Source organism: Schistocerca cancellata, chromosome 9 (assembly GCF_023864275.1).
Source record: "Schistocerca cancellata isolate TAMUIC-IGC-003103 chromosome 9, iqSchCanc2.1, whole genome shotgun sequence".
NCBI lineage: Eukaryota > Metazoa > Arthropoda > Insecta > Orthoptera > Acrididae > Schistocerca > Schistocerca cancellata.
Window position 1 is genome coordinate 288,402,286 of NC_064634.1, and position 14,015 is coordinate 288,416,300.

At 42.3% G+C, this 14,015-nt stretch overlaps 1 protein-coding gene across 1 annotated transcript in view; it reads right to left on the reverse strand.

Annotated features, from left to right (window-relative positions):
• The window catches only part of LOC126100294 (putative fatty acyl-CoA reductase CG5065), a 282,092-nt gene that overhangs the window by 71,592 nt on the left and 196,485 nt on the right, over nt 1–14,015 (reverse strand). Inside the window, exon 3 of the mRNA XM_049910901.1 lies at nt 2,273–2,483. Within this exon, the coding sequence (XP_049766858.1) occupies nt 2,273–2,473 (201 nt within the window). The 5' untranslated portion in view covers nt 2,474–2,483. The remainder of the gene's footprint in view (nt 1–2,272; nt 2,484–14,015) is intronic.

The window sequence follows — 14,015 nt, forward strand, 5'->3', positions numbered from 1 at the left end:
ATGTTAAATGTATTTCACTTATATTTAGATATTTCACACGTATTTGTACACATATTTTACCCTTATCTTCAGTGAATTTTTCCCTCCAGTTTCATTTTCACGCAGCTCAGTGTTTATGACGTCGTATCTTCTGAACTCTGTGTCGTACAACGATATATTTTTCTTGGTACATTCAGCGGCATTTGTGAATATTGTCTGCAAAAGTGCAGCGAATACGTGTTATAGTAAAGAAGCAATAAATTAAAACAACTTTCTTCATGCAGCAGTTTTATTGCATGAACATCAAAATGTTGTAAGCGATAAACTTTTTTTCTCTCATCATTTTTGGAGGTTATCAACGACATTATCTTTCTTCATTGTTTGTAATTAGATGTAAAGTTTGTTGCAAGTCACTAAGTGCTCTCATCCTCAAATACTGGATGAATAATGTACGAGTATTGCCGCGTAGGGTGCGACAGTGTTCTTCCACCCTCACCAGACCCCATTGGTCTGTAGGTGGACCATTCAAGACATATGGGTACCAAGTTTGGTGGAGATCTGTCGGATGGGTTAGGAGAAGACGTGTTTATTCATCCATATATAAAACTTTTATCCATTCTGGATTTGGAACACTGCGACTGTCTTGTTAAAGGTTTGAGGAATTAACTGCAACCAATCGCCGTTATTCTTCAATTTTTATTTATTCATGACCGGTTTCGAATCGCCTAGCGATTCATCATCAGGCGACAAGATTTAGTTTGGAGTATTGTGGGGGTCGTGCATTTGTGGCAAATATAGAGACGAAAAAGTGAGCACTGTATGTGGGAAGAATATTAAGATCGTAAGTTTAATTTGATGGCATTACTCACTGTTTTTATTCTTGTTGCAAGCACTGCTCTGGAACACATAATGTATGGTTTCCAGTATCGTTAAATATCAAGTGAAAGAGGCACTTTTCCACCGATGGCGATTCACACATACTTTACAAAATATAAACAAATCAAAGAGTGTGGTTGTTGTTGTCTCCAAAGAGTTTTGTGGAGGCAGAGATTTTCTTTGCTCATTTTTCTTTTTGTGTGGCATTCGTAATAAAATATATATTTATTACATTACTTTCTTTATAAAAATCAGTATTATGTTTTTACATTGCAAATTTTTTCTTATGTTATTTACAAAATCTACAACAAAGTGTTTAGAACAATATTTCTGGTAGTGAAGTTACGTTGCAATATAAAAACATAATACTAATTTTTATAAAGAAAGTAATGTAATAAACATATGTTTTATTACGAATGCCACATAAAACGAAAAATGAGCAAAGAAAATCTCTGCCTCCACAAAACTCTTTGGAGACAACAGCCACACTCTTTGGTTTGTTTATATTTTGTAAAGTATGTGGGAGTCGCTATCGGTGGAAAAGTGCATCTTTAACTTGATATTTAACGATGCTGGAAACCATACATAGTGTGTTCCAGAGCAGTGATTGCAACAAGAATAAAAACAGTGAGTAATACCATCAAATTAATCTTGCAATCTTAATATTCTTCCCACATACGGTGCTCACTTTTTCGTCTCCATATTTTCCACAGATGCACGACCTCCACAATACTCCAAACTAAATTGCATCATCTGATGATGAATCGCCAGGCGATTCGAAACCGGTCATGAATAAATAAAACTTGAAGAAGAAACGGCGATTGGTTGCAGTAATTCCTGAAACCTTCATCCATAAATATTTTATGCTTCATAGAAGTGCTCATGGAACATGCAACTTTATTTAAAAATTTGCCACACCTGGGAATCGAACCCATGCCACCAAAGTGGTTTGCGAGCATACTGCCACACAGCCACGCAGCAGATTGGAAAAAAAAAATTGCTCTAGGGTAATGAGAGTTGCATCAGTTGCTTTGGTGGATTGATATTTGAGTTCTGAACTTCGTTCACCATAAATATAAAAACATACGACATTCCTATTGCTGTGTGGTCTCCATGTGAGCTGCATGCAGTACTCACTGTGCATGGATGTATTCGCACTTGGGATTACGGACAAACTTCAGCTGCGTAATGGCGTGACGACATTGAAAATTTGTTCCCGACCGGGACTCGAACCCGGATTTTCCACCAGTCACGAGCGGTCGCCTTAATAACTTCGGCTATACGAGCCCGCTACACGGCCAGACCCAGGCTTCGTCGTCCGTGTGTCCTCAACCCGCACTGGTACATTCGCAGCTGTAGTCGCCACAGCACCTGTCCCTTCCGACATGCACGCACTGCAGTATCGCACAATACTCACGGTGGCGTTGAGCAGCTCGTCGAGCCGCGTGCGGACGTCAGTGCCGCGCTTGGGCCGCATCAGCAGGTAGATGGTGCTGATCTCGGGGCAGGAGCGCAGCAGCTTCTCCACCAGCACCTTGCCCATGAAGCCGGTGGCGCCCGTCACCAGGAGATGCCGTCCGCGGAAGAACTCCGGGATGGCGCCCGCCGCCTCGCTCATATTGCCGGACCTGCAACGAGAACAACAGAAACACCAGTCACAACACAGTCGTAGACGCAGGAGCAATGCTGCTACGCATAGAATATTCTATTCTTGATGGCTGTGGAACTATCTGTTCGTAGCTGAAATGGCTTCCAATGGTACACTGTTTAGTCACTCAATGTGACCACCTGTCAAAAGCCTGAATAACCATCTTTTGCAGCGCGGTCTGCTGTGAGATGCGCAGGAAGAGAGTCAGTGAGATTCTGAAAGCTAGCGACTCCAGTGCCATGGTCAATTTCGCTAGGTATTTCGGGTGAGGATCCATGGCGCGAACAACATGACAGAGGTGGTCCCACAGGTTCTCGATTGGGTTTAAATCTGAGGAGTTTGGTGGCCAGGAGAATACTTTAAACTCATTCTGGAGCTATTCGAATCAAGCACTGAGAGCTGTCATACGTTGCATTGTCCTGCTGGTAGATGCCAACACTCCAAGAAAAAACAAACTGCATCGTCGCGAAGGATATATACATACATGTGTTGATCTACAGTACCTTTCAGACTGATGGATCAATCAGAGAATGCCACGGAAACGTTTCCCACAAAATAACGCTACCTCCTCCGTCCTGGACCATTCCGACAACTGTTGCAAGCTGTTTGCTTTCAGACATTACACGCCGAACACGCTACCTCCCAACCATCCGATGGAGCAAATAACGTGACTGATCTGTAAAGCTACCTTTCGCCACTCAGCGGACGCCCAGTTGCTATACTGATGTGTAAATTCCAGCCGTCGTCGATGAACAGCAGTCAGCATGGGTGCATCAACCAGACGCTTGCTTTGTAGGCACATACGCAGCGACGTTCGCTAGACGGTCGTTGAGGAGACACCGCTCGTAGCCCATTGGTTCATACGGGCCTTTAGTTGCTCAACAGTTGCACATCTACTCCCCAGTACACATCTCCGCAGCCGTCGCTCACACCTGTCATCTATGGCCCGTGGTGCACCACAGTTACCTCAGCTGAAGTGTAGCCTTCCTATTGGCAGTGAGGAGGCAGGCGTTATCGTGAAACAGGACGATTCTGTCCGACAGCATTAGCGGGTATTTTGACTTTATAGCGCGTCGCGGTTTCTGTAAAGTGTCTTCGTAGTGGTGCGCACTGTTTACGGTTCCACGTCCGAGGAACTCGACGAGCAGAGGAAGCGTCATATTGCACTGCAACGCCCATCCCAACACTGCCAATTAGATGAAGGCTACCCGTCAGCGATTTGATTGGTAAACAGTGCAACATCCTACATACAACCCGGATGTTTCACCGTGTGATTTTCATGTCCTTGGAGACCTGAAGATAGTCTTGCTTGGACGTCGCTTTCAACTGGATGAGAAGTGCAAGTGTGGGTACGGATGTGGAGTCATCAGCGGCCGACTGCGTTATACGAACACTAAATTACATTTCGTCGTAGGTCCCAAAACGTGGTAATTATCGCTATTACCATTATCGACATTATCATTATCATCATCATCATCATCATCATTATCATCGCCAAACCGTTATTTTCTATCCAATACAAGACAAATTATCAGACATAAAGCCGAAAATGATAAATTTCCGTACGAACTCTTATAATTGTCACAAGTAAAGTGTTTTATATCTGCTTTGTTTATTTTATCAACGGAGTATTACGGAAAATGAGATAGATTTCTTTGATTACACCCTTATAATATTCACTGTTTATCAAATGACTCTTAGCACTATGGGACTTAACATCTGAGGTCATCAGTCCCCCAGACTTAGAACTACTTAAACATAACTAACCTAAGGACATCACACACATCCATGCGCGAGGCAGGATTCGAACCTACGACCGCTCTGTCACAGCAGCCGGCTTACGGTTTATCGACTATGATCTTAAAGATTAATGTAATACTGTTTACATATTCTGAGTTATTGCATCTCTCCTCAATTCTCTTTCTTCAATTGAATTTGAGCTGCTACTGACGCGTGTTCACGTATCATTACATTTCACTTCTGTTGTTTTTTCCTGCCTTCTGTTCTCAGTCGATAACTTTTACATTGTTCGCGAATATTACTGAATGTATTCATTCCCTTCCACCTCATTTTACATAATCTTATTCTATGTAATCTCTTCCCCTGTGTTGTATTTGGTTTTTCCTACGTCGTGTTGCTGGCAAAGGACAAAATAGTTTTCTCAGCGTGTTTTTCAGATTAGTGTGTTTTAGCTGTATTTTGCTTGTTGAATCATTCTCTTCGATGAGATATTTATCTTGCGTCTCCATAGGGAATTTGAGCACCAGTAAGCGACAAGTGTCGCTTACGTAAAGTAAATCGTAAACGAGTCGTTTGAGATCTCCCGAGGACGATTTCTGCAAACACGTGGGAACTTCAGGACATCGCTGTGTTGACATACGTGGGATCCACACGAGTTGTGCGGAGCTACCGGCTGCGTCTTTTCTCTGGTCTGTCGGAAACGAAATATCTCTTCCTTCGACAGAATGTTGGCATGCTAAGGTCTCTCCAATGTCGGAGATAGATAATGGTGCGCGTTATTTTGTATTCCGTTGCTATCATTCTGTGGTCGTTTGATCATATCTCGAGAACACTACAGCCGTTTAATTAAAATTACAACAACTCTGCTTTGAAAACCGTGCCCGCTGTATGGGCGTAGCAGCGTGGCCACACACGTGAGGTTGTAGTTAGGTGTGTTCGACTTCAGGTACACATCACGGGGTTCTATAGCTCACCAACGTCTTGCCGGCAGTCAGGAACCGCGCGACCGCTGCGGCCGCAGGTTCGAATCCTGCCTCGGACATGGATGTGTGTGATGTCCTTAGGTTAGTTAGGTTTAAGTAGTTCTAAGTTCTAGGGGACTGATGACCTCAGACGTTAAGTCCCATAGTGTTTAGAGCCATTTGAACCATTTTTGAATCACCAACGTCTTCTTAAGCTGAATGTTCCTCCCACCACAGAAGATCAAGCTTCAAGCGGTCGTGGTTCCGTTTGCAAAGTGTTGTTGCAGCTATTTGACTGTAGGAAAATACGGGTCTGTTTTTCAGTAAAAGAGCACGTAAATTTGTTTTAAGTGATGCCGCTTATATATTTACTACAGCAGTTACACTAACCAACAATGAAAATGTAACTGGGATGAAATAACTATTGACTATATCGACCACGATAACAACCAAAACGACAATGAAAAATAGCTGTGTATATTTTGTCGCTGTTTTTAGCCCGAGCTCTTAGCAACACTGGGAAGGGGAAGAGGATGGGAGGAGCGGAGCTGTTGTAAACTTTGTTCTGTTTGTGCGCTGGAACAACGTGTTACTGTAGTGTAGTCAGTGAATGTGCTCATTATAATTTCTTTGATTCAAAGTAAATCGCAATTGCGTAAATAGTGTTGACAATTCTTGCTACCATTGCGGACAAGCTACACTGAATTCGCAAAGGAGGACAGTAACGCCATATATCAGGAAGGCGTAAAGACTGTACTTTGGCAATGAAATCGGTGACCATAAGTCCTGGGCTGCTCATTTGTGTTGCGTACCTCATGTCTCGAGTATTCATTCGTGATTGAATCGCAAAAGGTCTTCCATGGGCTCTGCTATACCCGTGATCTGGCGAGAATGATCAAACCACGTGAATGATTGTTACTTTTGTGTCGCGATTCCATTAACGCATGTCTTTCGTGACATGTCGTAACATACCGTCTGCCACGCGACCAATGCCTCACGGGGACGGACTCCCTGTTCCTGTTATACGTGACTGTGATAGTGCTGCACCATCACCTTCAAAACGCAGTTCTCCGAAAGATTCTGATTTTGTGTGTAACGACGAGTGTAAAGAGATTTACTAAATATCACAGTGTGAACTAAACGACCTAACGAAAGATCTGGAATTACCGAAATGTAAAGCAGAAATGTTGGAATCAAGACTTCAACAGTGGAATTGTCTTGATAATACGGCGCACTGACCAGTCAGCAATGCTCCCAGTCAATGAACACCCTACAGTCACCGATCAACATTATTGTGACACTGTGTTCCTTCCCCATAAGCGTGTTTTCAGGGCTTCATTTAGCCCTGACTTCATTTTTATGGACGACAATGCGCGACTGCGTAGAACAGCGCAGGTGAAGGAGCTGTGGGAAGGAGAAGATATTCTGCGAATGGGCTGGGCTGGCATCTTCTCCTACTTAAATCCCGTCGAGCACGTGTGGGATGCGTTGGAAGACGTATTTCAGCATTTCCACGCGCACCAACAACCATCGAAGAATTGTCACCCGCGCTGGTGGAGGAATAGAAAGCCGTACGACAAGAACTCCTTATGAACCTCGTGGCCAACATGGGACCGCGTTGCACGGTATACGCTGCCGCCCGTGCGGATCAGACACCCTAATAAGATCCATGTCGCTCCTTTTGTAATGTCCAGGAGACCATCATACACTACTGGCCATTAAAATTGCTACACCAAGCAGAAATGCAGATGATACACGGGTATTCATTGGAGAAATAGATTATACTAGAACTGACATGTGATTACATTTTCACGCGATTTGGGTGCATAGATCCTGAGAAATCAGTACCCAGAACAACCACCTCTGGTCGTAATAACGGCCTTGATACGCCTGGGCATTGAGTCAAACAGAGCTTGGATGGCGTGTACAGGTGCAGCTGCCCATGCAGCTTCAACACGACACCACAGTTCATCAAGAGTAGTGACGCGTATCGTGACGAGCCAGTTGCTCGGCCACCATTGGCCAGACGTTTTCAATTGGTGAGAGATCTGGAGAATGTGCTGGCCAGGGCAACAGTCGGACATTTTCTGCATCCAGAATGGCCCGTACAGTACATGCAACATGCGGTCGTGCATTATCCTGCTGAAATGTAGGGTTTCGCAGGGATCGAATGAATGGTAGAGCCACGGGTCGTAACACATCTGAAATGTAACGCCTACTGTTCAAAGTGCCGTCAATGCGAACAAGAGGTGACCGAGACGTGTAACCAATGGCACCCCATACCATTACGCCGGGTGATGCGCCAGTATGGCGATAACGAATACACGCTTCCAATGTGCGTTCACCGACATGTCGCCAAACACGGGTGCGACCATCATGATGCTGTAAACAGAACCTGGATTCATCCGAAAAAATGATGTTTTGTCTTTCGTGCACCCAGGTTCGTCGTTGAGTACACCATCGCAGGCGCCCCTGTCTGTGATGCAGCGTCAAGGGTAACCGCAGCCATGGTCTCCGAGCTGATAGTCCATGCTGCTGAAAACGTCGTCAAACTGTTCGTGCAGATGGTTCTTCTCTTGCAAACGACCCCATGTGTTGACTCAGGGATTGAGACGTGGCTGCACGATCCGTTACACTCATGCGGATAAGACGCCTGTCTTCTCGACTGCTAGTGATACGAGGCCGTTGGGATGCTGCATCGTGTTCCGTATTACCCTCCTGAACCTACCGATTCCTTATTCTGCTAACAGTCATTGGATCTCGACCAACGCGAGCAGCAATGTCGCGACAGGCTACAATCCGACCTTCATCAAAGTTGGAAACGTGATGGTACGCATTTCTCCTCCTTACACGAGGCATCACAACAACGTTTCATGAGGCAACACCGGTCAACTGCTGCTTGTGTATGAGAAATCGAATGGAAACTTTCCTGAAGTCAGCACGTTGTAGGTGTCGCCACCGGCGCCAACCTCGTGTGAATGCTCTGAAAAGCCAATCATGTGCATATCACAGCATCTTCTTCCTGTCGGTTAAATTTCGCGTCTGTAGCACGTCATCTTCGTGGTGTAGCAGTTTTAATGGCCAGTAGTCTAAATCGTGGGGACTTCAGTGTAATTATTGTTTTTGAGTAAAAGTGTCATTTCTGTTCGTTCATTGCGTAGTTATGTCAGTAGTATTCTGTAGCATGCTGTAGCATTTTTTTCTATGTACGGTCCCAGTTTCATTGGGCTACATTACTTGGCAGTGACGCGTCATGAGAAAGTTACTTTCTTTCGTCCTTAAGTTTTATACAACACTGAATATTCATTTCTTTATTTATGGCTGTAATTTTCAGCAACTGTAGTATATATTTTTCAGAATAAAACTTTATCGTCAGTTGCAAAAATGTTTTTTATTCTGCTTTACCGGTTTAGACAATAATATACAGGGTGTTTCACGAAGATACGCAAATATTTTAACCTGTTATTCTACGAGTAAAACTAAAGAAAAAAGTTCACATAAACATAGGTCCGCAAATGTTTAGTTACGGAGTTACGGCTGTTATAAGATTTTGGCTGAAATTTTGCAACTTCGCTAATATGAAGCGATCGCAAAACTGTACGAGGTTAAAGTAAAGCACGATTTCTATTATTTTGTTGTTATTGATCTGGTGAACCTAGTAAAACATGTCCCAGACTTGTATCTTCAGCAGTTTTCCAGTACATCCAGAGAAGCAAAGAAGTAATTTCGTAAAATTTTTAATTTATTAAGTGCTTTTCCAGATTTGTTTTTTAAATTACAGGCAATTGCACTAAGTTTTCAACAGAAGTTGTGGAGAATTTAATTTTGGAAAAATGATGGTAATCTGAAACTGTATGAATGTGTCAGATAACCTGCTTTTATTAGCACCATAGCACACGTGAATTCATGTTAAACTGGAAAAAACGAAGGTCAGTGTTACGGAAGTTGTACAGTGTACATACAGTTTCACAATACATTCACAATAAATGTTCTCCACCGAGTTCAATTCATTTAGCTGTACATGTCTGAAAAGATTTTGTTGCTCCTTTCAGTTTCACAAGGTTGTATAATAATATTTGCTTCTCCGGATGTTCTGGAAAACTACTGCAGATACATGTCTGGGACATGTTTTATTAGATTCACCAGACCAATCACAACAAAATAAATAGAAATCGTGCTTTGCTTTAACCTCGTACAGTTTTGCGATGGCTTCATATTAACGAAGTTGCAAAATTTCAGGCAAAATCTTTTATTAGCCGTAACTCCGTAACTAACCATTTGCGGACCTATGTTTATCTGAACTTTTTTCTTCAGTTTTACTTGTAGAATAACATATTAACATATTTGCATATCGTCGTGAAGCACCCTGTATTTGCAGCTGACAACTAAATTTATTCTGTAGCACACTTTGTATATGTTTGCTGCTGTAAAAAATTATCTTTATGTTACATTTTCGACTTAAATATTGTTTTACCCAGAGTTTAGTTTTACCCGTTTCTAACGTGTGGTCTATATGCGCGCTCTGCTTTCTAAAGGAAAAAGAGGTCTGGAATTCCGTAACATTTGGCTTGCACTGCACTACAGGTAACATAATTGTCTTGTTCTACTCTGGTTACTGTATAGATTCTTACGATTATATGTGTTGACAAGTACTCTTGTAAGGTCTTCGAAATGTCGCGTGACCTAATGAAGAAAACAATTATTCACTTTACAAACTTTATCTATCGGTTGGCTTCGGTGCGCGAAACGGTAAAACTTTCCGTAGAACGTGAAGTCCAATTCACTTCCACCACGCGTCTGGTGACAATTGGATTAGCAGCTGAACGCGGCCTGGGTTTCCCAGTAACGCCGACTTCTAAAGACAACATCTGGCGCAAGTCGTGTCAGTTTTATTAGTACCGACCACTTCACGGTCACTGCACTCAGATCATTCACAATCGCATTCCGACAAATAGCACTCTGTTACATTAAGTGAAATTTAGTTGAAACTAGCGACCAATCCGGTCTTCGCACGGGACAGCTGGACGATTTTTAAATTATGTACAGAAACCACCCTCTTGGATCAGTTTGTCTGTTAGTGAGGACCATACCAAAATCCATATAGCAGCTCCTGAGATTACTCTTCCCATATTGACAGAAGCTGCAGGGGGCTTTAATTAGTCATGTTGTTACGGCCATCAGTCCGAAGACTGGTTTGATGCAGCCCTCCACGCTACTCTACCATGTACAAGCTTCTTCACGTCCGAATAACTGCTGCAACTCATATCCTTTTGTACCTGGTTATTGTATTCATCTCCTAGTCCTCCCACACTTTTTCCAGTACGAAACTGACGATACCTTGCTGTCCCAGAATGTGTCCTGTCAACCGATCCCTTCTTTTAGTCAAGTTCTTGCATAAGTTTATTTTCTGCTCAATTATATTCAGTTTCCCCACATTAGTTATGTTATCCATCCATATAATTTCAGCATTCTTCTGTAGCGCCACATTTCAAAAGCCTCTTTTCTCTTCTTGTCTGAACTGTTCATCGTCCACGTTTCACTTCCATACGAGGCTGCATTCCAGTCAAATATCTTCAGAAAACACTTCCTAACACTTCGATCTATATTCGATGACAGCAAATTTCTCTTCTTCAGAAATGCTTTTCTTGGCATTCTCAGTACACATTTTATGTGCTATCTACTTCGGGTACCATCGTTATTTTACTGCCCAAAGAGCAAAACTCATCTGTTACTTTTAGTATATGGTTTCCTCATGTAATTCCCTCAGTAACGCCTAATTTAATTCGACTACATTTCACTACCGTTGTTTTGCTTTTCTTGATGTTCATCTTGTATCCTCCTTCCATGACACATCCATTCAGTTCAACTGCTCTTCCAAGTTCGTTACTGTCTCAGACATAATTACAATGTCATCAGCAAACCTCAATAGTTTTATTTCTTCTCCCTGAACTTTAATATCTTCATTAGTTTTTTCTTCTGTTTCCTTTACTGCTTGCTCAATGTACAAATCGAATAACGTCGTGGATAGACTACAACCTTGTCTCATTCCCTTCTCAATCACTGCTTCCCTTTCATGAACCTCGGCTCTTATAAATATCATCAGGTTTCTGTACAAATTGTAAATAGCCTTCCGCTCCCTGTATTTTACCCCTGCTACCTTTAAAATTTCAGAGAGTATATTCCAGTCGACATTGCCAAAATATTTCTCTAAGTCTACAAATGCTATAAACATAGGTTAGCATTTCCTTAATCCATCTACTAAGTCAAGCCGTGTTCCTACATTTCTCCGGATTCAAGCTGATCTTCCCGTAGTTCTTATTAAAAATGGATCTCCTTCAGCTGTACAATAAGATTTCATATTTATTTGGTTACTAGTTTCGACGTTACGCCAACGCCATCTTCAGGCCCGTACCTTTTGATGATATCAATTGTGTGTGGCTGAGTACTAGAAGTCCGCGGTGAGACCAATACGTGCTCCACACGGATGGCGGGCAGTAACTAGTTACGCTCGTTTTCGCTTCTTTCGGATTTTGTTTGTCTGTTAGATTTGGGCTTCTCTTGAATTTTTGATGAATCTCACTTAGTTTACATAGCATTTTTCTAACACGGCTATTAAACCATAGTGGATCTTTTCCATCCCTTAAGACCTTGTTCGGAACGTGCTTGTCAATGATATATTGAACGAGGCTTTTGAATTTTTTTCATTTGTACTCCACATCTTAGTGCTCTGCACTGAATATTTGTTGTTAACTACTCAGATACTCTGCAATTTGTGTCCTGTCACTCTCGTTAAGCAAAAATATTTTCCTACGTTTCTTTACACTCTCCACCTCAGGCTAATGCCAAACTAGGCTATTTTCTCCTCTGAAGGTCAACGATTTTTGTCGCGCCGGAAATGGAACTTCATGTTGCAAACGGTAGGTGCCACACTTGGCCGTAATTGTCACTCCGTTAAGTTTCCGCGCCCGACTGTCGTTGTCGAATGCGCCCGGGCCTGTTTTTGGCGCGGCAATAATCTTGGAATAAACGACATTTTGTCTATGGAGTGCGTGACTGATTCTCTTGTAAACATATTTTGTTTATTTATAGACACTATCACATGTTTATGACACTGTCATAACCGGTTTCGGCCATACAGTGACCATCTTCAGATGCTAAAGGCGGCATACACTGAACACAGGTTCATGAGGCAATAATCGTCGGCTTCCCTGCCACACTGGGCTGTTATTATCGCCAGTCGCGCAGCAGCCACAAGGCTGTTTCGTCTGTGTGTGGCAATGTCCGAAAACTCTGTAAATGTCGTTCCAGTGGATCATTTGGACAGTGATACGCCTATCTCTACAACATAAAATCAAAAGATTATGAAGATCGTCTGCTGAAGACAGAAGCATGTAAGAAGGGGTGTGCAGATGATGTTCGGGCCAATAAGAGGAACTCGTTATCACTAGATGCACAAAATGCAATAGTTAAGATGATACACGTACATACTTGTATATAGGTGCATGCAAAGATTCATGCATGACAATCGGCGTAACTTTCGCCTAGACAACTACTACAACAGTAATTTAATTTTTATTTTTCCTTCTTCGTCTAGTGATTTGACATGCATACAAACCTGTTGCTTCAAAACAATTTAATTAATTGTGTTGGAACTTTGCATGATTTAATATAATGTTTTTAGAGGTATTCTCAAGCTATTTTCAATATTTTAAAAAAGGCAGAAAAATTAATACTCTGAATTTGTACAATTTTTTCTTAGTAATATCTTAATCCAATATTACCTAAGGCAAAAAAAAAGAAAAAAACAGTTATGAGGATACCGACTCACACACATTTGCACAGTACAAAGTGGCATGTGGGTTTTTCCAAAATGTTTCTTTTAATTTCAGGAGCTCGCGCTATTCGCCCACGAGACTCAGAGGGCCATAGACACGGGTTCCCAGGTAGATGACTTGTTTCTTGACTTCAGCAAGGCGTTCGATACAGTTCCCCATAGTCGTTTAATGAACAAAGTAAGAGCATATGGACTATCAGACCAAGTGTGTGATTGGATTGAAGAGTTCCTAGATAACAGAACGCAGCATGTCATTCTCAATGGAGAGAAGTCTTCCGAAGTAAGAGCTATTTCAGGTGTGCCGCAGGGGAGTATCGTAGGACCGTTGCTGTTCACAATATACATAAATGACCTTGTGGATAACATCGGAAGTTCACTGAGGCTTTATGCGGAAGATGCTGTAGTATATCAAGAGGTTGTAACAATGGAAAATTGTACTGAAATGCAGGAGGATCTGCAACGAATTGACTCATGGTGCAGGGAATGGAAATTGAATTTCAACGTAGACAAGTGTAATGTGCTGCGAATACATAGAAAGGAAGATCCTTTGTCATTTAACTACAATATAGCAGGTCAGCAACTGGAAGCAGTTAATTCCATAAATTACCTGGGAGTAAGCATTAGGAGTGATTTAAAATGGAATGATCATATAAAGTTGATCGTCGGTGAATCAGATGCCAGACTGTGATTCACTGGAAGAATCCCAAGGAAATGCAGTCCGAAAACAAAGGGAATAGGTAACAGTACACTTGTTCGCTCACTGCTTGAATACTGCTCACCAGTGTGGGATCCGTACCAGATAGGGTTGATAGAAGAGATAGAGAAGCTCCAACGGAGAGCAGCGCGCTTCGTTACAGGATCATTTAGTAATCGCGGAAGCGTTACGGAGATGATAGATAAACTCCAGTGGAAGACTCTGCAGGAGAGACGCTCAGTAGCTCGATACGGGTTTTTGTTGAAGTTTCGAGAACATACC